The sequence below is a fragment of the Armigeres subalbatus genome, chromosome 2 (genome assembly GCF_024139115.2).
Source record: "Armigeres subalbatus isolate Guangzhou_Male chromosome 2, GZ_Asu_2, whole genome shotgun sequence".
Classification (NCBI taxonomy): domain Eukaryota; kingdom Metazoa; phylum Arthropoda; class Insecta; order Diptera; family Culicidae; genus Armigeres; species Armigeres subalbatus.
The window spans coordinates 274,868,104-274,894,233 of NC_085140.1; the positions used below are offsets into that span (position 1 = coordinate 274,868,104).

Consider the following 26,130-nt stretch of genomic DNA (forward strand, 5'->3'; position numbering starts at 1 on the left):
AGATTCAAGGGACTTTGAATTTCATCGAGTTAGAGAAAATATTGAGTTACAGAATATCGAGTTAGGGAGCGTTCACTGTATGAGTTTTCAGAACACAGTAAATAATATAAGTCATTCCGCGATATGGAATTCCACGAAATGGTCAGATTCCGCGCAATGTACATTCCGCGAAATAATTATACGGAAAATGTCCATTCCATTTCACGGTTAAAAAAAAAAAGTCTACGGTAGTCTACGAAGGGGTTAATGTGGTGACTGTATTCTACAAAAACGGGGACGGGAAGGTGGGGTATACTAAAAGTTTGCGTAGACCTTTAATTTTTTTTGAGAACGATCTATACAGCAATTTTGTGCGAAGTGGAAGCAAACGGATATATGTGCCAGTACGAGTACGAAAATTGGCGGTGGCGGCGGCTTGGAGCGGGCCGCGATTTTTTAATGCGTTAATTTGTTTATTTTTTTATGATTTTTCCGTTTTTTTTTACGTAAACTACGTCTAAGAGGAAAGCTTGGATACAGGGTGTAAAACGCAAATTTTCAAACTTGAGATCATCACAAAATTAAGATAGGTTTCAAACGCTAACAGCATCTTTATCTTGCGATGGATTTTTCAGATTTTCTTATCAATCTCTCTCAGAAACTCTCCAGCAATTTGTCAACTCCATTGAAACTATTGAATGTCATTGTTTACGCTTTTAGATTAGATTTTATCTGCCTATTAAATGGGACAATCACATCTTTTGACGGAGCCAATGCCTTCCTGAGTACTCAATAAATGAGAAAATTTTAGAACCCATTGCATTATCTCTGAATAATATTGCCAAAATTACCCCTCGCTATGATGACAATATCATCAGCAAAGCCTACAACCTCGAAACCTTTCTCCTCTAAGCTTCCTAGAAGATCGTCTACAACTAAGGACCACATTAGTGGTGATAGGACCCCTCCTTGAGGGCAACCTTTTGTTGCCCATACTGTAAGAGACGAATTTCCCAGCTCTGAAAGAGATTTCTTTTTTTGCAAGAATGGTGTGAATCCATTTGATAATGTTCGTGTCGAAGTTTCTTCTCTTCATGGCACAATGGATCGTACAAGAAACGTTATCGAAAGCTCCTTCAATATCTAAGAAAAAACAAAGTGCTATTTCTTCTGTCGACCGAGCTTTTTCAACTTTAGATACCACCACTGTATGAAGTGCCGTAATTGCTGACTTTACTGACTGGTAAGCAAAAGGGAATTTAGACAGTGGATGTTTGATCATGTAATTTGAGTTGATATAAACACTCAACACCTTTTCCATAGTTCTTAACAGAACTGATGAAAAACTAATGTATCTGAATATTTTAGGATGCGTCTTATTTCGCTTTCCTACTTTGGGATAACTTTTACTTTTCTCCATAATGATGGAATATAGTTGAGTCTTAGACTTGCCTTAAAATCTCAATTAATGTTGAGTGTATGTTCAATTCACGTTTTCTTGACTGATGCACAATCATTACAGGGAGGCCACTGAAATTCGATTTTCAAATTTCCGGTTTTTCCCGCTTTTCCCAGTAAATTTTAACAAATGTTTATTTAACTTAAAAAAAACAGGGTAAGATTTTTTGAACTATATCTAGGTGTCTTATTTTCTGACCCAACCGGAGGTCAGTTTTAAATCGAAGTAACTGATAGTTTGTAACGAACCTTTGAAATAGTCACATTCAATTATCAACGTGTTATGCAAAATGCTTTAATCAATAGGCACACTGAAATCGTGCGCTTCGTGGTCATGAAGTTAGTGTCAACCGGCATTTAAACAACATAGTAATATTATCACAATAACACTTAATTACAATGGTTTGATTCTTTTCTTAGCTGCTAAACTTTCGTAAATATTTTTCTTGGTTGCAAAATCTTCGAGGCAATGGACATTGCATGACAGTCTAGTGTGGTTCTTTCTTCTTATGGCATAATGTTCACAGAAAGCAGAATAAACGTATACTACGTATAGTATCTTACAGTATCGCCAACATATTTTAATGTTCAGAACCTTCCCTGGCCCCAAAAACCTCTGCATACAAAATTTTCACGCCGTTCGGTTCAGTAGTTTCCGAGTCTATAAGGTTCAGACAGACAAAAAATATATATTTTTATGTATATAGATTTTAAAGAATACCTTCCTGAGAAACTGATGAAGCTTTTCCAACTTTCGCAAAATTATGTGAGAGACGGGTGCTTAGGACCATCTTTTTCGGTGTGCAAGAAGACAGTGTTTGGCGGCGAAGAATGAACGACAAGCTCGCCCAGCTCTACGGCGAACCCAGTATCCAGAAGGTAGCTAAAGCCAGAAGGGTACGATGGGCAGGACATGTTGCAAGAATGCCGGACAGCAACCCTCCAAAGATGGTGTTCGCTTCTGATCCACCTGGTACAAGACGGCGTGGAGCACAGCGAGCGAGGTGGGCCGACCAGGTACAGAACGAATTGGCGAGCGTGGGGCGCATTCGAAGATTGAGAGATGCGGTCTCAAACCGTGTATTGTGTCGTAAATTATTGACTCAGTGTTATCTGTTTCAATTTTTCATTTATTTAGCTTACATTTATCTGGTTAGATGTAAGCTAAATGAATTAAATGAATGTGAGGAAAGACACAATTATCTAATCTCTATCTCTAATAAAATGAATCTAATTAAATCGATGTTTTTAAGTTGGAGAACTTAGCAATGAAGTAAGTGTATAACCGCATCATAGTTATTGATTAACTAAATATCTACAAAATTATAAAACAACAGATTTAACCCGAAATCTTTGTTTACATTCATTATGTTGTTTTCTAAAATATAGGTTTAAACACATTTGGAACAATCAAAAATTTGATTCGTAATTTAGTCAATTTTACATCTTGATTCTCTAGAATTTTGTTTTTTTTTAGTTTTTTATCCATTAAAATAAAATCTTGAATTTATTATTAAAAAGTTTGAACGTTCCCATTCAATATTAGCATATTGGAATTATCGAAGTGTTGGAGCTCATTCCGTGTAACTTATTCCCGTTGGAACTTATTTCTCGTGTAACAAGTTAAAAATATATTTTTTGCTATTCCTGATCATAATACCTGGTTTACAGTTCGTCTTTGAGTGATAAAACGGCCTACTTTTCCATACCAACAAAATGGGTGCTTTAATGAACATTATGCAGCTCAAATGGGTTGCATAATATCCATTATAGCACTCATTTGGGTGCTATAATGAAAACCCAACATCGGAACAGTAGTTACATGACTACATTTTGCTGAATTAGCTTGGAATAGTGTTCAGATAGTGTATTCTCTGCGTCGCGTAATAAATGAAATAGTTTGATGGACAAAACATAAGAATTTTCCAAGGGCGAGTTTATCTATCGCTTCGAGGCTTGTAGAGCTATGCAATGTGGCACGATAACATAGGATCTGATTGTTCTCTGCAGCAATATTATTTATTGGCAAGAATTATCATGTGGAGTAAATCAGACTTTACAATTTTGGTACAGATTTATCATAATAAAGCTCATTTTTCGTCATTGCAAAAAATAGCGTGTGCAACTCGTTGCAAAACTCGATTTTTTCACCACCCGTAGTGCTGAAAAAATCATCTTTTTGCAACTAGTTGCACAAACTACTATTTTGCAATTCCTGATCATAATACCTGGTTTACAGTTCGTCGTTGAGTCAGAAAACGGCCTACTTTTCCATACCAACGAAATTGATGCTTTAATGAACATTATGCAACTCAAATGGATTGCATAATATTCATTATAACACTCATTTGGGTGCTATAATGAAAAACCAACATCAGAACAGAAGTTACATCATTACATTTTGATGAATTAGCTAGGGTAAATGTTCAGATAGTGTATTCTCTGCGTCGCGTAATGAAAGAAATAGTTTGATGGACATGACATCAAAAATTACCAAAAGCAAGTACATTTATCGCTTATCGGTTTATAGAACTATGCAATGTGGCACGGCAACATGGAATCTCTGCAGCAACATAATTTATAGCCAAGAATGATCATGTGGAGTAAATTCTGGAAGGAATTAGACAAGTACAAGTATAATTTTTGTACAGATTTGTCATATTAAAGTCCATTTTTCGTCATTGCAAAAAAAGCGTGTGGAACTCGTTGCAAAACTCGATTTTTTCAGCACTTCAGTTCGATAACGTACGTGCACGTGCTGAAAAAATCATCTTTTTGCAACTTGTTGCACAAACTACTATTAAAGTATATCTTGCACTATCATAACCTTTTATTGTATTGGGTTGTGAAAAAATACTAAACTTGCTTCATAACACAATGCATATAATATATGTCACACGAAATTGATATCAAACTGAGCTAGTGACTACATTCTGGATTCAGAAAAAAGATCTACTTAATGTTTGTACATCGTGCACACAATTGACTAAAAGTTAAAAAGCGACTGAGTAATGAACATTAAAGAGAAAATCTTTTCCTAATATCAACTTCATAAACACTTTGAAGAATTTTGAATTTGTTTGACGAAATTTAGTTTTTCCCGGTACAGGTCCTAAATTCCCGGTTTTTCCCGCTTTTTTTCCCGGTGACTTCAATTTCCCGGCTTTTTCCCGATTTTCCCGGTTCGTTGGCCACCCTGCATTAGTAACCACGTAACCATACAGGAAAGAGCTTTAAAATCCAATTGAACATCATACTGTTATAAGTTGATAGAAACAAACATCTATTTTGAAACGACTTGATGAAACGACTTCCAAAATAAAAGTGCAGTTGGAATATGAATGAATTTCATAAAAAATATATACATATATACTAAAAAACTTGACCTCATTCAAAAGTAAGCTGATTATATACATTTTTTCCTCTAATTCATATATGTAATATATGAAAGATATGTTATAACATCAAGATTATTATAACATTCAATCAAATTTGATAACAACCAAGATTAAGGCGTCGTGTTAATCCTTGCACTTATACAATGTATATAACAATGTTGCATATCGACCTGCTGGTGCGATTGTGGAGAGTGTCTGACTGGCCAGATGTAGGTATGTACATTGAAAAGCTTCTTACACGGAAGAAAATACGCAAGAACATCCAAACTCGCGAGCTCCGATCTGGTGTCGCTGATTCCTGCGGGCGACTACCTGGACGAATAACGCTACTCCTTCTGGGCGTTCTCCTAGTGGGGCCACGGCCACCAGGCTTCACCTCCAGCTCCACAAATCAGATGAAAAACTGCACAAAACGCGTTTCAGTCGGAAATGCCTGTTACGTAGTTTGCCACTGTTCTTTCCTACACTCCACACAGCACTAAATATTTTGATTCATTCACCGAATTCCGGCTCAAACCGGGACCTATATCCGAAACCAACAATTGGGTTCGATTTTCGTTTGCTGCGGATGCAAAATTTGCAAAACCCTCACCACATTGATGCATCACCGAAATCACCCGCTCGTACTCACGCACTTAGTTTTCCTGCTGATATCGATACTGAATGGCGGTTAGGGTGTCCCAATAATGTTTTAGATAAGCTCTGCGGCATGGCTTTCGATTAATAACTGTGGAAATGCGGAACGGAACGGCTACGGTAGCGCTAGAAGTTCACAGTTACATACTGTCGAGAATCACATATCTGTCCCATCTTTGCAGGGTTTCCTATTCATATGGGAAAAATATGCGATTCACGGCAGCATAGTACATATATTTTCTGTCCAATCCTATCGTTATCGTCGCCGTTTTATTCTATTGCATTCGAGGCATACCGATTACATACTTAAAATTTTACCTAAATCGCGGTTACTACAGCACTATTTCATTATTGTTATTTGGATAATTTTAAAATTAGTGTAGGTATTCGTTTGGTAGACATTGAATAGGATAGTAGTGTAGTGTTAGACAGTACCAACCAATAAATGCAATGTCAGACAATCACGAATTCTCGTGACACGCGCTAAAGAGGAAGTTATCGAGTCAGTTCCCTGTGTATTGAGCTCATTAGACAGTTTAAATTATGTAGCTTTTTTATGGAGCCATGAGCTAACAAAATTCTAAACAAGGTTTGCAGAAATCGCTCTCGATAGATAACGAACAACGATAAAAGAGAGCCAAAAACCTCTTCGAATCATAACAAGCCATGAAAACAAAACTATCGCACTTTTATACAAGTTGAAAAAAAAACTGATTCGGATAGGCGGCCCCCACCGAGGGGGTTTGATAAAACTATATTTTTTTCACTGTATAAAACAAGTTGAAATGCATCATCAGAACCAGTGCACTTGCAATTGGGGCTTATTAAAAGAAATTTATCATGGATTGTAGCCCCCCGAATCAGTTCATTATCGTGACAGCTACCGAAAAATGTCTCTCACGTATGCTACCTATCGAGAGTGTATACAGACATAATAAGTGAGAGATTTTTTCATTCTCCTTTGGATTCAAACCCTGATCCTAATATACAGATAAAAGGGAATTCAAAAGCAAATCAAAATTGTATCTATGTATAGTCATAAAGGTGCGGTAAGACGCGCGGCTACAAAGCAAGACCATGCTGAGGGTGGGGCTGGGTTCGATTCCCGTTGCCGGTCTAGGCAATTTTCGGATTGAAAATTGTCTCGACTTCCCTGGGCATAAAAGTATCATCGTTGTTAGCCTCACGATATACGAATGCAAAAATGGTAACTTGGCTTAGAAACCTCATAGTTAATAACTGTGGAAGTGCTCAATGAACACTAAGCTGCGAGGCGGCTCTGTCCCAGTGTGGGGATGTAATGCCAATAAGAAGAAGAAGAAGAAGTCATAAAGGCATTTGGGATTTTTTAATAAAGAGCGTATATCACTATTTGTCCCTATGGAACGAATTCCCGGCTCATTGCACAGAAAACTAATGATTTATACTGTTTGGATGCCGTAGGCTTATGATTGATAATATTAAAAAAGTTTCGAATTCATCTCGCATTGTAATTTTAGCCCGGGAATATGGTAAGAAACCCTGATTCTATTTCGTAAAATGTATTGAGTGTCCGTGGCGACTCCAGGAAGGCATTTTTGTAATTCAAAAGTGTTAAAGGATATATCATGGTTTTTTAAGAAACTTGGAAGTGGTAATACTTTTCGGTATTTTGTAAAATTGTTAAAAATGTTTTGATTTTTTTTTTCAAATTATTCTTGATGTTTATAAATGATTATAGGTACAATGTGCACTGATTTCTCAACACAAATACTGTCGTACAATTCGGAATTTCCCACATTTGTCTTGACCACGATTTAGAACGTGGACGCGTCTCTGGTACAAGCTTTACGTAAAACGTGTAATCTCGTTGAATAGTGTAAAATTTTGGAATTATTCAAGAAAGTGAGGGGGTTAGAAGCAGAGGGGTGTAAGTGACATTTTGGTCGAATTTGTGTTGACTACAGTGAAAAATGCTTTGGTTTTAGAGCTTCGTGCAAAATGCTGTTATAGTTTGTACCTTATTGGCAATGAATGTAAAAATTCTCACCGTACCGCTGGGTAGACACCTTTGCGTGGTACGGTGTATGATCTGCCATGGTTACATTGTCAGCTACAGGCAAATCCTGACCCAACGAATACCTTCCCCAATACCCAACCCCGTAGTATTTATGTGGGTGTCGCTGAGTCAGGGGAATCTCATTACGTACTACATCAACACTTCCTTCCCCTCCTAAGTTACGATGAAATGGGCATGGCTAGGAGAAGTAATCATCATGCTTTTGTGGTTTTTGTCTTAGATGGAAATCAAGGACCACACCTACCTTGATTTCTGATAGTAATCTGCATGGAAATTTCAAAAGAAAAACATGAATATCACTAGCGTCGAATCTACAAAGTACACTGTAACTATATACTATGCTATTGTTAATAAATCAAGCCAAAATTTTCAAAACGACTTATCTGCTTTTGTAAACAAAGATTCAAACGACGATTTGACGAATCTGATGGCTCTCCCACGCAAACCAACACCAACAACAGGTAGCGGAGTCCTTCATCAACCTATTGCTGGTGTTGTTTTGCGTGGAAGAGCTATCAGATTCGTCAAATCGTCGTTTGAACCTTTGTTTACAAAAGCAGATAAGTCGTTTTGAAAATTTTGTCTTGAAATGTGAAAATTCATAGAAAATTAGTATTTTTTGAACCTTAATGCAAATTGTATGGGGCGAAACAATATTGGAAAAATTCGCAGCCTTTTTTCTCGAAACTAAGTTTTTGTCACTTAGACCACTTTGCGTTTCGTCGAACTTTGTGTCGCCCAAAATTAATTGTTAGCACCAACATTTATTTTGTATTCACAATTTAAGTTTTAACGTTTGCTCTGTTATTCGTTTTCATTTAACAGAGCATTGAACTTCTTTTTTCCACATGCCAAATTGCATTGCTTGATTAGTTCTCAAGTTATTCAGAAATTCGTGTATTATTTCTATGGGAGCCCTCCCTTCTAGAGCGAGAGAGTCTCGAATTATCATAGAAACAATTTTTTTGTCTTCAAAAACCTCCCCATTCCCAATTTAGTTCCATTTGCTTGATTTGTTTTCGAGTTATGCAGATTTGTGTGTCATTTGTATGAGAGCCCTCCCTTCTATATCGGGGGGTCTCGAACCATCAAATTGGTTCCATTTGCTTGATTAGTTCTCGAGTTATGCAGAAAATTGTGTATTATTTCTATGGGAGCCCCTCTTCTACAGCGGGGTAGCGTTTTTTTAGTTCTATTACATTTTAAAAAGGTATTATTATTTATTGAATAAATAAATCAACAAATAAATCTTGAGGTAAAATGCATAGCAATAACAAAATCTGTAATATGTTATTCGGCAATCTTTTTGGCAATACTTCTATTTGCTATTAGCAAAAAAAAAGAAGTATTGTCAAAAAGATAGCGGAATAGTAAACAACATAAACTGTGAACAAAATTTTGATATGTTTTGCCTTTACGACCAAACTTTTCAAAATAAATAAATTTTGAAATGTTTTGAAACACCCTAACGATTATAGATTCTCTTATTTCTGTTTTGTTTTCGACTTCACAGCAGTAGTCGCGATGACATCCCGCACATCATTCCTTGCATGTCATCCTCCTTTCTATCTCGTTCTAACGTTTCGCTCTATCTGCTGTTCGTGAAGTTGACAATTCGCGACAACCAGCATTGGTATTGGTAGCGCTTAATTCATTCTATGAATACGTTATTGGATGCAATATAGTTTTATTCCACAGTTAAATATGCGACGAAGGTGACATAAAAATTGCATTGTTCCATAATCTATTATACACAGTTCTGACGTCTCAAGAATTAAAATCAATATGTATATGTATAGACTTTCTCGTGCTGTAAGTGTGACACTAATAGCCTAATTCAGCAAACGAGCTATATTTCGTGCCAACGAACAGGAGGACCACATTCAGAGCATGATTGAAGGCGTACGTAAGTTTCTATAGGTTTCATGCAACTGGATGTAATTCGCCACACGATGATCAGAAAGAACTATTCACAGAAAATGTTTTGGCATCCGTTTCCGTGCCTTCCTTGACATACAGTTTCGGGGTGTAGAAGTGGACCAAGACTGACTTAGAGGCGTTAGAACGAGCAGGACGAGTGGCGTTTGCCAAGCATCGTATGCGTCACCCATTGAGAGAATCACCTTGTCACGTGCAGTAAGCGGAAGAGGCGTCCCCGATACACAAGCACAGTGTATTTTCCAAACTCAATTGCTACGAATATACTTCGTGGAGAGCCAGCACCGTCACGAAATCTATCGTTCTATGTGTGAAGCTGACCAAGGATTCAAAGCCCTGCACCGAATGGAATCGAGCCCCAGTCCACATATGCATATACTTTTCTATGCATTTGTTATTGAGTATCAAAGTACCAGTCTGAAGTTGAATTTTGACAACACTGTTAAGAACAACACCGACAGAGTACAAACATCGAGAAGGAGATTGACCGGCCAAAAACCAACAAAGCCTCTGGTGTTGACCAACCGTCCCCAAGAGGGCGATGGAAAGGCACTGGGTAATTATAAAGATTTGAATGAATAAGGTTCTGTCTGTTGCAGGTATGGATAGAAGATGTCATGTATGCCATCTACAAAAAGAGCGATTAGATTGCATAGATGCATAGATTGTTTAATTGTTTATTGTATGAATTTATCTGAAATTTTCCCGGGGTTCTGCCAAATCGCACCAAGCACATCCAATAAAATTTCTCATTTTCCTACCTAAGCTAACGTTTCACAGATTTAATTTATCAACAATTTGATCACAAATCGTATTGGATATTCCTCAGTCCCATAACTAAGGATATCTTACAGTATATGTACGTATGAATTGATATGAAATGAATTCTGTCTTTATTTTACGAACAAAATATCACAAGTCAAAAAGTGAAAAAGCCGCTTGGTGCGGTTTGGCAGAACCCCGACCATTTGACTACCAATGAATAATGAGTCAAAAAGTACACTTAATGATTATAATCTCTTTAACCACCTAATGATGAATTACAATCAAATAGTCTATTGAAATTTAAGACATTATGTGCAGAAAGGTGCAGGGAATTTCGTTGTCGCATTATGAGTTTCGGTGCATTTATATTAAATTTTATTAGTAATTCCGAAGAGGCAATTTCACTAGTCACGAATTTGGCCATGGAGGCACCTTGTGATCTATTCCTTTTTATTTCAAGAGTGCCGTTCATTCAGAAAATTACTTAAACAAAATGTTGAACAGCCTGCTTCCTTAACTTAAGTCAATCGAACATGGCTGTTAAAAACCATGTCAAATTGATATTTCACGGAAGTTTATTGCGTTTATCAGGTGGAAAAGTGCAAGAATCCAGCGTAGGTAGATAAAAAGTGCTCGATACACTTTTCTAAAGCAGCCGTCATCCTACAAAATGATGTGTTATCGATGAATGATTGATTTACTTGCGTGATGAGCCAACATTTTATCTTATGCCAATATTACCTCCCGTAACCTTACATAGGGGTTTGTAACCTTTTATTGTGGGATAGATAAAATACTAATGAAATCAAGGGCTATGAAACGTCTTTGGTTGAGGTAGGGCGTTTTGCCCAGGCACTTGTTGAAATTCATTTCCATGACTTTTCAAAAAAGTTTTATAACGTGTTCTTTATAATATTTTCATATGACTACTTACAGGCAATAAATTACATAAATTTGTATGTGATGTTGGAGTTTCGATACTGCTCGGTACGGCAATGTCCGAACATTTCCGTTGGGGATGAACAGGTCTAGAACACCGTTTACATGTTTTAGGTTGATTCGGATGAGTCACCAAACAAACATCTTTTCCGAATGTGATGTAGGACGGTATAGGCTGTTTGAGCCTCATCTGCAGCACTCGTACTCCGTTTGGAACGCCGGGGAAGTAGTGTTTCCAGCGCTCGCTTTGAATTGACATCACCTTACCAAACTTACTCATAAATTCACCTACACACGCGTGAGGTGTGGACGGCGGAAGATCGTGCACTCGCATAGTCACTGCCTCGCTATTCACATACACGGGAAGCTTGAAAAAAAAACTATAGCCTGATCAGCATCTATGTCTCAACGAACGATAAGCCTGATGACTTGAAGGATGAGTTCTATGATAGCCTTGATGAGGCCTACGGAGTGTGTCCAACACACGATGTAAAGATTGTCATCGGAAAAGCAAATGCGCAGATCAGAAAAGAAAGTTTCTTTCGCCTTGTCATTGGTATGGAAAGCTTTCATTCCGGTACCAACTATAATGGTGCGCGACTTGTAACCTTTGCTGCTGCTAGAGGGATGGCAATCAGCAGTACCTACTTCACACGTAAGAATATCCGCAAACACACCTGGTAACATCCGAGTGGAGACACTTGCTCACAGATAGACTACGTGCTGATCGACGGACGACATTTCTCGGATGTTATAGATGTAAGGTCCTTTAGAGGTCCGAACGTTGACTCGAATCACTATCTTGTAGTTGCAAAATTTCGGGTGCGACTTTCCTGCGTCACGAATTCACGAAACAACAGAACGATGCGGTTCAATGTCCAACGCTTGTCAGTTGAAGGAGTTGCTGAACAGTACTACCAGAAGCTGGATGAGCGGATAGGAGATGCTACCGGTCAACAAATTGTGAGAAAATATCCACAAAGCTGTGACTACAACAGCGCAGGAAGTGTTAGGCACTGCACAGCGACGCCAACGAAATGGTTGGTTTGACGAGGAGTGCCAGCGAGTGACGGACGAATGTCCGTCGAATGATGATGACTCGTACCCGTTCCAAGAGAGAGAGCGGTACAGTGTAGCAAGGGCGGAAGAGAAACGAATCCACCGCAGGAAAAAAGGTAACACGAAGAGAGTGTGATAGTTGAAGCGCAGGAGAACAAGGATAGAAACGATATATCTAGAAAATATGGGAGGATGAAGAACTGCCTGCCGGCTGGTTGGATGGCCTCATATGCCCAATCTATATGAAAGGGCACAGATGATAGTGTGCCAATTACAGAGGGATCAACCTTCTGAACTCGGCGTACAAAATTCTGTCGCGTATCCTGTTTAACAAAGTGAGACCGCTTGAGGAATCCTTCGTCGGCGAATGCCAGGCAGGTTTTCGTAAGGGCCGATTCACGATTGATCAGATGTTTAGCCTGCGGATGATCCTTGATAAATTCCGGGAGTATAACTTATAACTGCTATTATTTTGAACAATTTGACATAGTGCGTAATTTTTGAACGCGCCACTCGAAAAAAAAAAATGATACAAAGTATGTGTAAATTTCAACATATTTGTAGTTCACTGCCAAAATTTCAGCTCAATCGGTCGTCGGGGTACTAAGTTACAGCTTGACAAAGTTGACCATTTTGTATGAAAAACGGCTTCCGCTGCTATTATTCTGAACACAGGTGTAAATAAAAATGAATTTCTGTCTGTCTGAACCTTATAGACTCCGAAACAACTGAACCGATCGGCGTGAAAATTCGTATGCAGAGGTTTTTGGGGCCGGGGAAGGTTCTTAAGATGGTTCGAGACCCCTCTCTCCTTAGGAAAGGGGGCCTCCCATACAAATTAAACAGATATTTCTACATAACTCGAAAACTAAGCAGAGAATAAATCAATTTTAGGCGAAACGAAGTTCGTCGGGTCTGCTAGTTTTAAATAAAAAACAAACAAAAGCTGGAAAATTTCACTTAACTTTTGTAAACATGAGATTACTTAACGTTGGGTTCCCACACTTTACTGTCGTTGTTGAGTAGTTTTGCCCTTCATTTTTTGACAACAAAGGGAAGACGGAGAGGGATGCAAGAGAAAAAAAGTACCTAATATTAGGATTAGATTTTTTTCTTTTTTTTAGAAAAGATGTTTAATTTTGATACACATAGTTAAGTATGACAATTTAAGGTGTTTTTATGATATTTCGAAAAAAGATTTGGGTGCCGGTGGGACCTGAACCCACACTATTCCATTAAGTACACGGACGTATTACTAATTATACAGCAGGAGCCCTTGCGAGAAGTTGTTCGATAACCAGCTAACATCGATGGGATTTCAGTCAATTCCCCGCATCCATCGAATCTACTTTGGCAACATTTCACACTTTTTCTCTCTACCCAACTATGTGTACCAAAATTAAACAACAGTCGGTTGCGTTTGAATCACAAACATGTGCTTCTATTTGTTGTAATGAGGGTTTGCTTCTGCAACGACGACGTTTGCCACCCCGGGTCCGATGAACTACGGCGTTTGATACTTTTCTGGGAAAGCTCAATATTTTATTTATTTTTCCAATCAAATTTTGATTTTTGATAATAAATTGAAACTACAAAAAATCTAGGGGCGAAGACTGAAGAAGAAAATAATATTTGTTCCGGTCTAATCAAAACACAAATTATGGCAGAAAGGGCCCAATAAATAGAATGATGTCATATTATAACATGACATTGCGCATTGCAAAACAATTGGTGTAAAGGCTACTTTACATCTTGGGAAAATTTTCCCGAGGGGTAAGGTAGCCTTTAAGGATGAGTAAAATTGCATTGTATTGTTAGGTAAATACTGAACTACACAAAGACTAGATGATAAGTATTTATTTTACTAAGTATAATGGGTCTACATTTGATTGAGGCAAATAAAATAAAAATAGATATACGAGGGAAATCAGCGACTGAAGGAAGAACCACCAACCCCACGGCACAGATAATCGAAGGATTTGTCGTTAACCGGCAATTTACATAGGAACAATTAGCACACCTCAACAAGGGATTAGTATATGCGACTACGCAAAAAGCGGACGTGGAACAGATCATCGTGGATATGGAGACAACAATTCCCCGAAACATCGTAGCAGACGCCATCAAAGAAGGGTAACACGGGACAACGAACCTAGATGAGAGGAGGATTCTAAATGAGCTCAAGGAAAAAAACAGTATATTACGTAAAAGCCGACAAAGGCAATGCAGTAGTGATAATGGATAAAGAGGATTACGACGAACATATGACGACAAAAATCAACGGAGGACCATACAGGCATTTAAGAGTGGATCCGCTACCAGGATTAACGAGACTAACGGAGAAAACAATAAAGGAGTGTAAGGCGATCATCGGAGAAGCTCGAGTGAAGACAGCAAATCCGGTGCTACCAAGGATTAAAGGACTACCAAAGATCCACAAACCCGGGAAGGAGATGCGAGAGATAGTTTCATCAGTGGGCTCCCCTACCCAAAATCTGGCCAAATGGTTAGTGAAGGAGTTCCAAAGTATGCCGAAACCTTTCCCCAGCAGGTCAGTCATCAACACCCAGGAGTTCGCTCAGAAGCTGTTGGAATCAGGACGCATCGAAGAAGAGGACATAATGGTATCATTCGACGTAGCGGCATTGTTCCCAAGCGTCCCAGTGAAAGACGCTCTGAATCTCCTGGAGGATTTACTGCTAACACAAAGGACGGAAACAGCATGGCGAAGAAACCTAAAGCTGGCAAGGCTATGCATGACGGAGAACTACTTCATAGCTTCTACAAACAGACGAAGGGTGCACCGATGGGAAATCCGCTATCACCGTTTTTGTGTGAACTATTCATGGCGAATTTGGAGGACAACCTACAGGGACAAGGAGTACTACCCGAGAAATGGTGGAGATACGTCGACGATATTTCCAGCATCATCAATCGGAAAGACCTACCTAGGATTTTGGAAGCGATAAACAATGTGCATAAGGACATCAAATTTACCCACGAGGAAGAAAAGGAAGGTTAATTACTTTTCTTGGATCTACTGGTCATCAGAGGGACAAATGCAACATTAGACTTCGAGATCTACAGGAAGCCCGCCAACACCATGAGAGTCATCCAATATACATGGCATAAAATGGCAGCATTTCATCATATTTTCCACAGGATACAGACGATGCCCCTAAGCGAAGACGGAAAAACGAAGGAGCTACAACACATTTTGGAAACAGCAAAGATCAACGGATATAATGAGAGGACGATACAAGCAATCATCAACAAGAAGAAAAGGAACCTAAGGAGAAACGAACTGGCAACACCAACACCGATCGACGAACCGCTAAAGAGAGTATTGGTCCCTTATGACCAATACATCGCCAATCAGCTACGCCATCGACTGAGGAAATACGGCATTGATTTAGTATTCTCCAGCAGAAGTAACCAACTTAAGACACAAAGACACAACTCCACATAAGACAAAGTTGAAATGTTAAATAAGGCGGGGTTTATGAAATTAATTGTTCACAGTGTGATAAAGTATATGAAGGTCAAACAAAAAGATCTTTAGATATAAGGTTCAAAGAACATATTGCAGAAGTAAATAAAGCTAAGAAGGAAACTTATAAAGGATTAAATTAAGAATTTATATCTAAGGTAGCTGAACATGTGTATCAGGTCAGGAAAGTCATTCAATTACGACATCATACATTAAAATTTTAAGAAATGTCTCTTTTCCGTGAAAACTTGATGTTGCCGGGACCTTGGGAATCTACCGATAGACACAAACACGGTTGTTGAATAAAGATCAAGGAAATGAAAGCTCTTGGCTTTTCTGGTTTATACGTTAAGCACACAAGCGTATGTGTGTCATATGGTTCCGTGGTATAGCAAGCGCTTTCCATTCCAGAGGTCAGCAGTTCGAATCTAGGTGAATCCAGTATGGAACATTTTGCTATTAGCGGGCTTGGTAGTCATATGGCTACTGCTTCTGCCTCATACGCAGGAGGTCGTGGGTTCAATACCAGGTCCGTTCCATTCTCCTACTTTGTATCTTTCTCTATATTTCTCATGTTCTAGCAATCGCTAGAACTGGAAATGGACTTCCATACCGTTTCCATCTCAATTCCTATACCTTCAACTTGAATATTCTAACAGTAACCTGCTAGAATTGGAAATGAACTATAAAGCGCGTTTCCAAACATCCAATTAGAAATTTCATCAGTTGCTTTCTCCTATCTATCACATTGGCAGCTCTCGTTAACCAAGACGGACCCCTGCCTCTCGAACCTAACCCAAAAATTCCAATAAATTCCGTATGAACTCGTGGCAAGTGCCGAGGTATATTCGGCTTGCAGTGGGCGAGTGGTTGCATCATCATTTCCTCCCCCTTCCCTACATTGACTTGCATTCTGACGTGGCCGGCGCCAGTATGACCTGATCACCAGTACTTGTACATTGAAGATGTGAGCTAGTCCCAAGCAAACATCTGTTGGTTCCCTGTTCAAGATCAGCTGATCAGCATAAAACGCCACAAGCGAGAAGAAGTAAGCACCGTAGCAAAATAAGTTAATGTATCTACTGCCCCTCTTCGCATAAGCGTCCCATGTCAGTTTTCTTCAACTTGAAAAATATGCCGTTGAATTTTTTAAACCCGTTTTATATGGAGAAATACAAAAAAAATCTAATAAATCAATAAAACCTGCAATCTTTCTAAAAATTTGGCATAATATTCTTTATCTGTATAGAGTACTATGGAACTATTAAATTGACCATAATTATATTTGTTTTTTGTGCAAAAGTGTATCAAAATCTGGAATGTGACTGTTATGCGAATAAATAGCAAGATGGGACAACACAAGTGGTTTTTAATTTCCAAATTTCTAGAACAAAGCCTTTTATTTTATCAGTTGTTCTTGAAGATAAGTTCATTTTAAGCTTATTCCTGAATGAAAATCATAATCGTGAAAAATCGACATGGGACTCTTATGCGAATCGCGGCAGTCTACGCCTAGTATAGATAGTGTAAGCTGCGATCATTTTCTTCAAGTCAAGTACGAGACACTGAAGACAGCCTTACTGTTGAGGTCGAAATAACTCGTCTTATGACAAGTAAATACATTCCACAAAAAGCTTAACATAACTTTCACAGCTTTTAAAGTTCTCCTGAATTTTCTTTGATTTTTTGTGATTTTTTTCGTGGTTGTTTCATTGACGCTGAAGGTCTTAAACGACTAGAACCAAACCGTGTAGAAAAAAAAACCTGGGTGTATATGCATTGAATAAACAAGCCTTATACGATGTTCATAAATATTATTGCAGTATTAGAGGCTTTTTGATTTCGGCCTATTGCAGAACAACATCGACTGCCCTGTTCTCACTTATAGCAAAACTCCGTTTTAATGCCCCGAAAGAGCAATGAGGAGAGCGGACTTTTTCCGACCTCCTGCACACCGTACATTATATGGGCAAAAAAAATGTTTTTTTAGAAACCTGATGGATGTGATGCCATCGGTTTGTCGAGCTCAAACAATTAATTTGTGAATTCTCATATATCTGAATTAATTTCCACGAATTTTGCTAATTCACATTTAAATCCAAAAAGCGCAACAACAAATTGAACTAAATTGATGTGAGAGAATGCTGTTAAAAAACTAGTGGATTTGACCCGCGTTATGCTTCTCCAAATTAGAGCCTTTGTAAAAGGTTTAAAATAAGTGAAAATAAATGATACAAAATATTTTTTTTGAATATTAAATAAATTTGCTTTTAGAAGAATGGATAACAAATGAATAACAGATTCGAGTCGTAACTCGCGGCTGGCATGGCTGGCAAAAAAAGTTGTTCGGGATTTTTTTAAACAGTCCGGAAATAGAAGATGAGAAGCTATATTTTCACGTAGTTGAAATTTTGGCGATGCTAATTTTCTGAGATATTCAATATTTCTCTACTAATAAACACGCCGTGGTATGATTAGGCCTTATAAACCAAACCATGATTTGATTTTCTTGTAAACAATTCTTCATGCCGGATATAAAACGTAATTCTTTTTGCTTCAAGGTTTCTTGCATTGTACGGGCTTAAGGTGACACGGGAAGAACAAACAATTATCAAATCGTCATCATTTTCATCATTGAGTGCTTAACTTTTTTTCTACAACAAATATGATTTTGAAAAAGTATCATCGGCGCGTGCTTAGTCGCAATCTACTTGCTGATACATTTACAGGGTTGTTCCGGGGATCCTGAAATATTTTCCGCGCCAAATCCGCGCCGACCAAAATCAAATCCGCGCCATATCCGCGCGGCATGAAATTCAATCCGCGCCAAATCCGCGCGACTCAGAGCTAAATTCAAGCCCAATACACGCGAAATATCATTTTTTGCTTTTCTCGTACAACATTTCTCGCGTAACATATGATTACGGCTTATAAACCAAAACCATGATTTTTCATTTTCTAGCATAAATGATTGCTTTGTAAATGATTCTTTATCGTAGGTAAAACTCCGTACTTAATATCTCTTGAGAAACACATTTATTGCTATTTTGACTGAACGTCTCATGAACCATTTGCACCATAGTGGGTTTTAAGTCCTTTGTTGGCGCCCTTAACTACCATGCGGAATGTTTGCTTTGGTTTTAGGCCGTTTACTTTATATTGTTTATTTAGAAAAACTAGCTTCAAGTTATTTTAAAATGTATATTCTTAGTAGTGATATATCGCATAGCAGAACTACTCTGACTTACAAATCTTAACAAATCCGATGATGTTACTAGCTTTGAGCAAACGGCTTAAAAACCAGACGTGTTGCCGGTAATGCGAGTAAACGGCGCAATTTTTGTTTTAGCTGAAATTTTGTAGATTTCGAATGGTTTTTTCAATTAGTCTTAATCTGCTGTTATAATATAACTATTTACGTATAGTATTGACATGGTTTTGGCCATGAAATGAGTTTCAAATTCAATAAATGAATTAAATTAGTCATAGAAAACTTGAACCTCATTTTTCTCGGTTCAGCATTGTTGGTTTTTCGGCCGTAATCATATGTTGCTCGAGATTTCACTCAAAAGAGGAACTTTTTATAGAAGCCTCGGAGATTAGGAACCAAATTTAAGCTGTTAAACATTTTCTATATTCACCGTTTTATAGAAACATGGATGGTTGCAATTTTGTTGTAATTTTTGTTCATAACACAAACTTTCGTAGAGATAAGGTAAAAAGATCATGTAAATTTGTTTTTGAACAAAACTTCCGAGTAAAAATAATTTGAATTTATATCCAAATAAAAATAATTTAAAACTAACATACTTGCTCAGGTTTCATTGAATGTTCTATTTTCTAAAACATAAAACTCTCCTGAAGAAAGTTGTCATGCAAAAATTCCAACAAGTTTTTTTGCAGAAATTTCTCTAAGAGCTATTTACAGTAAATCTACTTAACATTTCAACAGGAACTCCTGTGTTAGTATTACTTGAATTTCATTAGAAATCTCCAAGGGTATATGCAAAAGTTTTCTCAGGGATTCTTGTGGAAATTTGTCTGGAAATTGCTGCGGTAGATCCTCCGAGAATTTATGCATTCATTGGAATACTTTTTCATAAATTCAATCTGGAGGAATTTATCCAGAATAATCCGAAGGATTTTTTACGACAATACATGCGAGAACCCATCCAAGAATTCCTGTTGAAATCCCTTTGGATTTTTTTTACATAAATACGTTGGTAAAAACACAAGAACTCCCGGGAATTCTCCCGTAAATTAAAAGCGAAATTTCTGCGGATTTTTTGCAGGCATTTCTGCTACCATAGCTTCAGGAATTTCCGAGGAAAATGACACGTGAATTTATGAGAAAACTGCTCCAGAAGTCCCTGCACAAATTCCTTTGGAAATGCATGTGGAAACTTCATAATAAATCGCTTTGGGAATTCCTGAAGACCTTTTTTGATAAATTCCTACTAAAAATCAATTCTTTTTCTAATTCAAGGCAGAATTCTTCAATTCTTTTTCTGTTGTTATCGCTACAGGAATTACCGTGAAAAATCCTCTGTGAATGCCTCCAAAAAAAATTTACAATTTATCATAGCAAAATTCTGCAGATATCCTCTCCAAGCTGTGGAAGTATATTTATTAAATTACTCATAGAATCCTCGAGGAAATTCCTTCGTAATTTTTCAGCTGGAATTTCGAAGGCAAAACTTTTATAATAGTTATCCGAAAATAACGCAAAAAATTCTTAACAAGTCCTATGGATTTTTACCGAAAATATCTGTGGAAATTGACCTTTCAATTGCTGATCAAAATTCCTCTTCAATCATTTTTTTTTCAATTGTTCTAATACTCTGATTCATTCTAGAGAAATTCTATGCAAGCAATATAAAACCTCCAATACTATAAGAGAAGAAACTTAATCCCGACGGGAAGATTTGACGATATAAAAGAATGGATTTTAGGAATCAATAATTAATGACCAAAAGTGACGGGCATCCTCTTATAATACTTGTTGAACGATTGAACAAAAGTGTAATGCATGACATCCAATAAGGACTTGGAAATGTCCGAAAAGTTGTGGATGTATGGACTTCAAACGTAAAGTTTATTGTCAACATTATTTTACTATAGGAAGGAAGCTCCATGTACTACATCCAGATTTTTTAAAGTTAATTTTCACCTAAAACTAAATCCGCGGCAAATCCGCGCGAAGTCTTTAAATCGTTATGTAAATCCGCGCCAAATCCGCGAAAACCGCGAAATTCGCGAAAATCGCGAAATCAGCGTAGTCGTAACAACCCTGCAGTTACATCAATTAACTGAAAAACGAAATATGCCGCTCCAAAATTACGAGGTTATAATGCTAGAAAGAGACAAAAGATACGAAAAATAACACGGTGTGTAGCCTCCCCGAGTCACCTTAAAAGCATAGTGTGTGAAGTGTGACTGTTTTGTCTGTTACACTCAAATCTTCATTAGTCGATGTTCTATGACTCGATATCGACTCATGGAAACAAATTATACCATATTGAAACATATTTTCGGGGCTACTGTGATGTTTGAGTCGATTGTCTCTTCGATATCGACTCATGGAGGTTTGACTGTATATTTAGAAAGCAAAAAGTACACTCTGAAAAATCTTCACGTCATATTTACCTGAAAACGAATGTGGTTCTCATCCACCATACTTTTCGCGTAAGAGTGACTTGAATGACAAGTAACCTGAACAAATTTTAGTTTCCTTGAGTTACGTGATTCATCCGGTGACTCTGACTGGATCTTCCAGTACTAATGACGTGAAGCTTGAAAGTAGTTACGTGTTTGATCAGGTGAACCTGACGTGATTTGTACGTACTGGTTACGTGAAATTTTAGTGAAAGCTACAAGCCAGCAGGTATTTGGAATGAATACAAAAATGAACAGGGACTGCCCATAAAAGGGAATCTTTTTCGCGTTGTTGATGCATTGAAACATTGAAATGCCGCCATTTGGTCATTGCGCTTTGGAGTTACCACAGAAACACTTTTGATGAAAAAAAAGTTATCGGCGGATGTTGAATGGAATAGACGAATCCAAGTAAAAATAAGAAGAAGACACACGACGGTGTTAACTTTGACAGATCCTACAGCTCAGCATAGGGAGATCATTTTAAAATGCTTATAATAAATTCTAGACAAATTGTAATTGAAATCTGATTGATGTACGGTACGGAAAAAGTTCCGAATTACATATCTGGAAGCTTATCTCAATTTTTTGAATTTTTTCCAAAAATGTATCTATCATACAGTTCGGAACTTTTTCCGTATCATACATCAATCAGATTTTAATTACATTTTGTCTAGAATTTCTTATAAGCATTTTAAAATGATCTCCCTATACTGAGCTGTAGGATCTGTCAAAGTTAACACCGTCGTGTGTCTTCTTCTTATTTTTACTTGGATTCGTCTATTTATCAGATTTGTTGAGAAATGATGTCAAATTTTAAAACCAGTTTCTTGCTCGAAAATTGCTAATATTGCCGCTGTTAATTAACCAAAAAGTAGTGGAACAAAGACTACAAATTTTATACTAACGCGACCGGAAAACTGTAGCTCTAGACTTCCATGCAGCTTCCTTTTCTTCCACATCATTTTTCAACGAATCTAATAAATTTTAACCAACCTCCGTTGTTTTTTTTTTCAAGGAGGAAAAATGCAGGCACGGAAAATATCCACCAAGATGCACCTGAAATATCACTTACCTCCGCGAAGCCTCATTATGTTTAGGTTATGTATCTGTCATTCTTGTTTACAATGCAGGTCTTACGCAAATGCCGAAGCTGCAATCACACTAACACAATCTCACTTAAATTGTTTACGTGGGTATACAGTCATATTCGCTAAGATTTTTAGTAAAAGTTACGTGAATTTCAGGTGAGCATTACTAACGTCACGTAACAATCGTCGTTTGTTCAAGACAGACGAGTTACGTGATTTTTCACGTGAATATGACGTGATGATTTTTTAGAGTATACTTTATTTAGATTTGCATCAGGATATAGAATTTAATACTAAGGCTGTGAACCATTCCACCGATTCGTTTAACTTTTAGTTAAAATTTGACACTTCGATGGTTATTTTCCCGTCGTAGTTAAAATTTTACTCCGAAGCCGACCCATTTGAGTTTTGACAGATTGATAGTTATTCGGAACGAAATGGATTTGGCGCCAATTTTCTCGCGAACAAAGTTTAACTATCGAACTGTCAAATCTAACCATGCTCCAGAGCAGGGTTATTTATTTTTAACCACGACGAAATAACCATCGAACTGTCAAATTTTAACTAAAAGTTAAACGAATCGGTGGAATGGTTCACAGCCTAAATTAATCGAATTCCTAATTGAAACTTGACTTAAAAATAACCCTGATTCAATCAAGCAATTAATTTATTACAAGAATAGTGTTAAAACAAAAGTGCATTTCAGACATATTGTTATTCAGTGCAGATATGGAAAACCTAGACATACTAAACATCAGGAAATTCAGGAGAAGAAGGTCGGCTGAAAACATGGTTGAACAAGGTCAGAGGTTAACCAACTAAAACGAAAGCTACCCAAACCGTATGGATCGTAATCATCTCTATGGCATATCATGTACGAACAATATTTTTCAGATAAACTAATACGGTAGGTCAAGGGTGTCAAGGCCAAGGTTGGCCCGGTAATGCCGTAGTTCAGTTTTCAAGGGCGCTCTCGAGTGAAGGGTTACGGCAAGGTGATGATTTTTCGTACTTTTTTAATCTTTCGTTTATTTGGAAGGCTCATTTGCCGTGAAGCGTTACGGAGCCGAAATCAAGTTTAACAAAACATTTCTCGATTTTTATACATAGTGCTAGTTTTGGGAAACAGAAAGACTCTTGGTTTGGTCGAGGTTAGGGAATACAATAATCCAGTAGGAAAGGAAAGGATTTTAGCGTTCTTAAGTAATTATTACGATGCTGATGTTCACAAAGTTGACATTCTTCGCGATGTTTCACATCTGCTACGGGACAAACAAACTTTTGTTTTGGGATACAACAACAAAAGGAAGACATACGGAAGGGATCAACGACAGACATTGAAATGGACAACAAGAGGAAGACATTCGTAATGGGGTACTACAGACAAGGGAATGGGCAGACTATAATTACAGTCTTACATGGTGGACCAGGGACATGTACTCGAGATCAAAGCCCGGACCCGGAGACAGTTTTTTCGTGCTGTTCAACGTTACTTTGGAGGGGTAATACAAAAGGCAGAGATTGACACAGGTGGTACGATTTCTACAAAATATGGCTTCGCCGACGAAGTTGTTATTGTGGTACGTTGCTGATTGAGGAAACCTTCATGAACTGAAAGAGTGAAGCTAAGCGGATCGGACTCGTCATCAATATTGGTAATTCACCAGGAGTTTGCTTCGATGGTGATGAGATGACTAAAGAAAAGTTCCTGTGCTTAGGCTCACTGGTATCCTCTGAAAACGATACCAACAGAATAATTCGGAAACACATCATGGTAGATAATCATGTGTCTTTGAACCTCACTAAAACTCCCTAATTGTTAAAAACGTAATAAAAAAAGATAGTTGGGTACAAATCTAGTAAAATGTGTTCTGTTGTTTGCATTCTATGAATTTTCAAGAAAGAACACTCATTGGGCAACGTTTTCCAATATTGTTCTCGCTCCGGGGATATTCCACTGTCGGAAACTCCCTATCACAAAGTATGTAGCATATATACTATTGTGGACAGGTGAATGTAATTAATTAACTATACGTGGGCCAGTTAATTAACTTTACACATGGTAAAGAAGGATTAGTCGAGTTTGTAGGTATATGGTATAATGTGGAATGTGTGAGCTGATATTAAATGCTAATGCTGAGTACTCTAATATATACAATAATGTAAGGAGATTGGTCGTTCCAAATGAACTGAATTGATAAAATATAAAACATATTCTTACATAAAGCAATGGAAATAACAATACGTATGCTAGAGTTCAACTTTCTGACGTATTTAAAAAAAATTTACATTCAAATGCATAGGAAAGGCATCATCGCTGTTAAGTGAATTAATCTGTATGAATATTTATTATGTTCCTTTGTGCAAAATTAGAAAATATTTTTTGTTTTATTCTGAAGCATAATTCTTTCCATGCGTTCAAAACTTACCTCGTAACAAAATCGAAAAAAGTTCCCCTTCACCTTGGAAGATTGCAATTTGTTGATATCGGAGGAAAACAGCTTTGCGGAACGCCTTTTCGTCAGTGGTACACGGAGCCTGAAGCTTCCGGCACGTTTGTGCTGCTAATTGCAGTTGGGTAAATTCACTTCACTAGACACTTTCCACTCGTCGAGAATCAACGGAAGCACACATCTAGAACCAATATTGAACGGATTTATGATAAAAATGAGGGAATTTTACAGCAATTTTCGCCACAAAACACAGCGCTTTCTTCAGCACGGGGAGAAACGCCATACAAAAACGAAGAGAAGTCCACTGCCGTCAAAATTTTAATATCTCTATCGCACTCGCGCACTACTGGACAGAACGAAATAGACGATCACAAACCCTTCGGCACAAGCTGTCAAAAGTTAACCGGTTCAGATCTTATCTAGATTATATTGGGTTACTGTACCGTCTTTGACCCTGGCTCCTAATTTGGATAATTTTGCGGATTTTTTTTTGTATTGCAGGGTGCTGTCAATACGATACACCGCGCGGCTGTTGTTTCCAAAAGCGCATTTGCACAAAATTCCACGCGGCGTTCCATAGTCGAAAGGAACAACCGCACCTTAGGAAACGCCGCAATGTTATCTTCACATAAGCATTTAGTATACTGGCAGCAAAAACCGCGGTGCGCTGTTTCCCATCGAAAGCGCCGCCTGTAATTTTGGGCAAATGCGTTAATAAAACATCCCAATTTTATTACAATTAGTATAATATATTTTCTAGTACTTCAGAAATAGTAGGGGAATTGACGGCTTTGGCAGGTTTCATTCTATTATTGCCAGGGGGTTCTCTATAACCAATTATTGGCCTAAACATTCTTTGCATATCAAAGAATATTGTGGCCGAATTTCATAAAATGTGGTCAACAAAAACCCCCCTGACAATAACAGAACAAAACCTGCCAAAGCCGTCATTTCCCCTAAATATATTTTTTTCTAAATAGAAAATATGCAATTAATTTGTTCCACGAAGAGTCCTACACGGTTAGAAAAAAATACTTTATATTAGGTACTTTTTACTCAAATCGGTGTGTGGAAACCCAAAATTAAGTTTTTTTTTTCTAGAAATTAAGTAAAATTTACTTAGGGTCTGTCTCATTTGGAGAATTAAACTTAAAAGTGACAGTTCGAAAATTAAAAAATCACCCCGTTATAAGAATGTCTGGTGCTACCC

General features: G+C 37.6%; 1 protein-coding gene and 1 long non-coding RNA gene across 3 annotated transcripts in view; one reads left to right on the plus strand and one right to left on the minus strand.

Annotated features, from left to right (window-relative positions):
• LOC134212264 (GMP synthase [glutamine-hydrolyzing]) overlaps window positions 1-25,238 on the minus strand; it is a 41,641-nt gene extending 16,403 nt beyond the window's left edge. Inside the window, exon 1 of one of the 2 annotated variants that reach the window (XM_062689968.1) lies at window positions 24,897-25,238. Coding sequence is in view for 1 of the 2 variants with exons in the window: in XM_062689967.1 (XP_062545951.1) it covers window positions 5,074-5,097 (24 nt within the window). In the remaining variant the exon portion in view is untranslated. Of the gene's footprint in view, window positions 1-5,073; window positions 5,467-24,896 lie in introns of those variants that run through there. The other variant, XM_062689967.1, reaches the window with a different exon arrangement.
• LOC134216376 (uncharacterized) lies at window positions 9,229-16,244 on the plus strand. The gene is made up of 3 exons (XR_009980640.1): window positions 9,229-9,436; window positions 9,491-10,024; window positions 15,394-16,244. It is a non-coding gene; the product is annotated as an uncharacterized LOC134216376 (long non-coding RNA).
• Window positions 25,239-26,130: the final 892 nt, after the last annotated feature.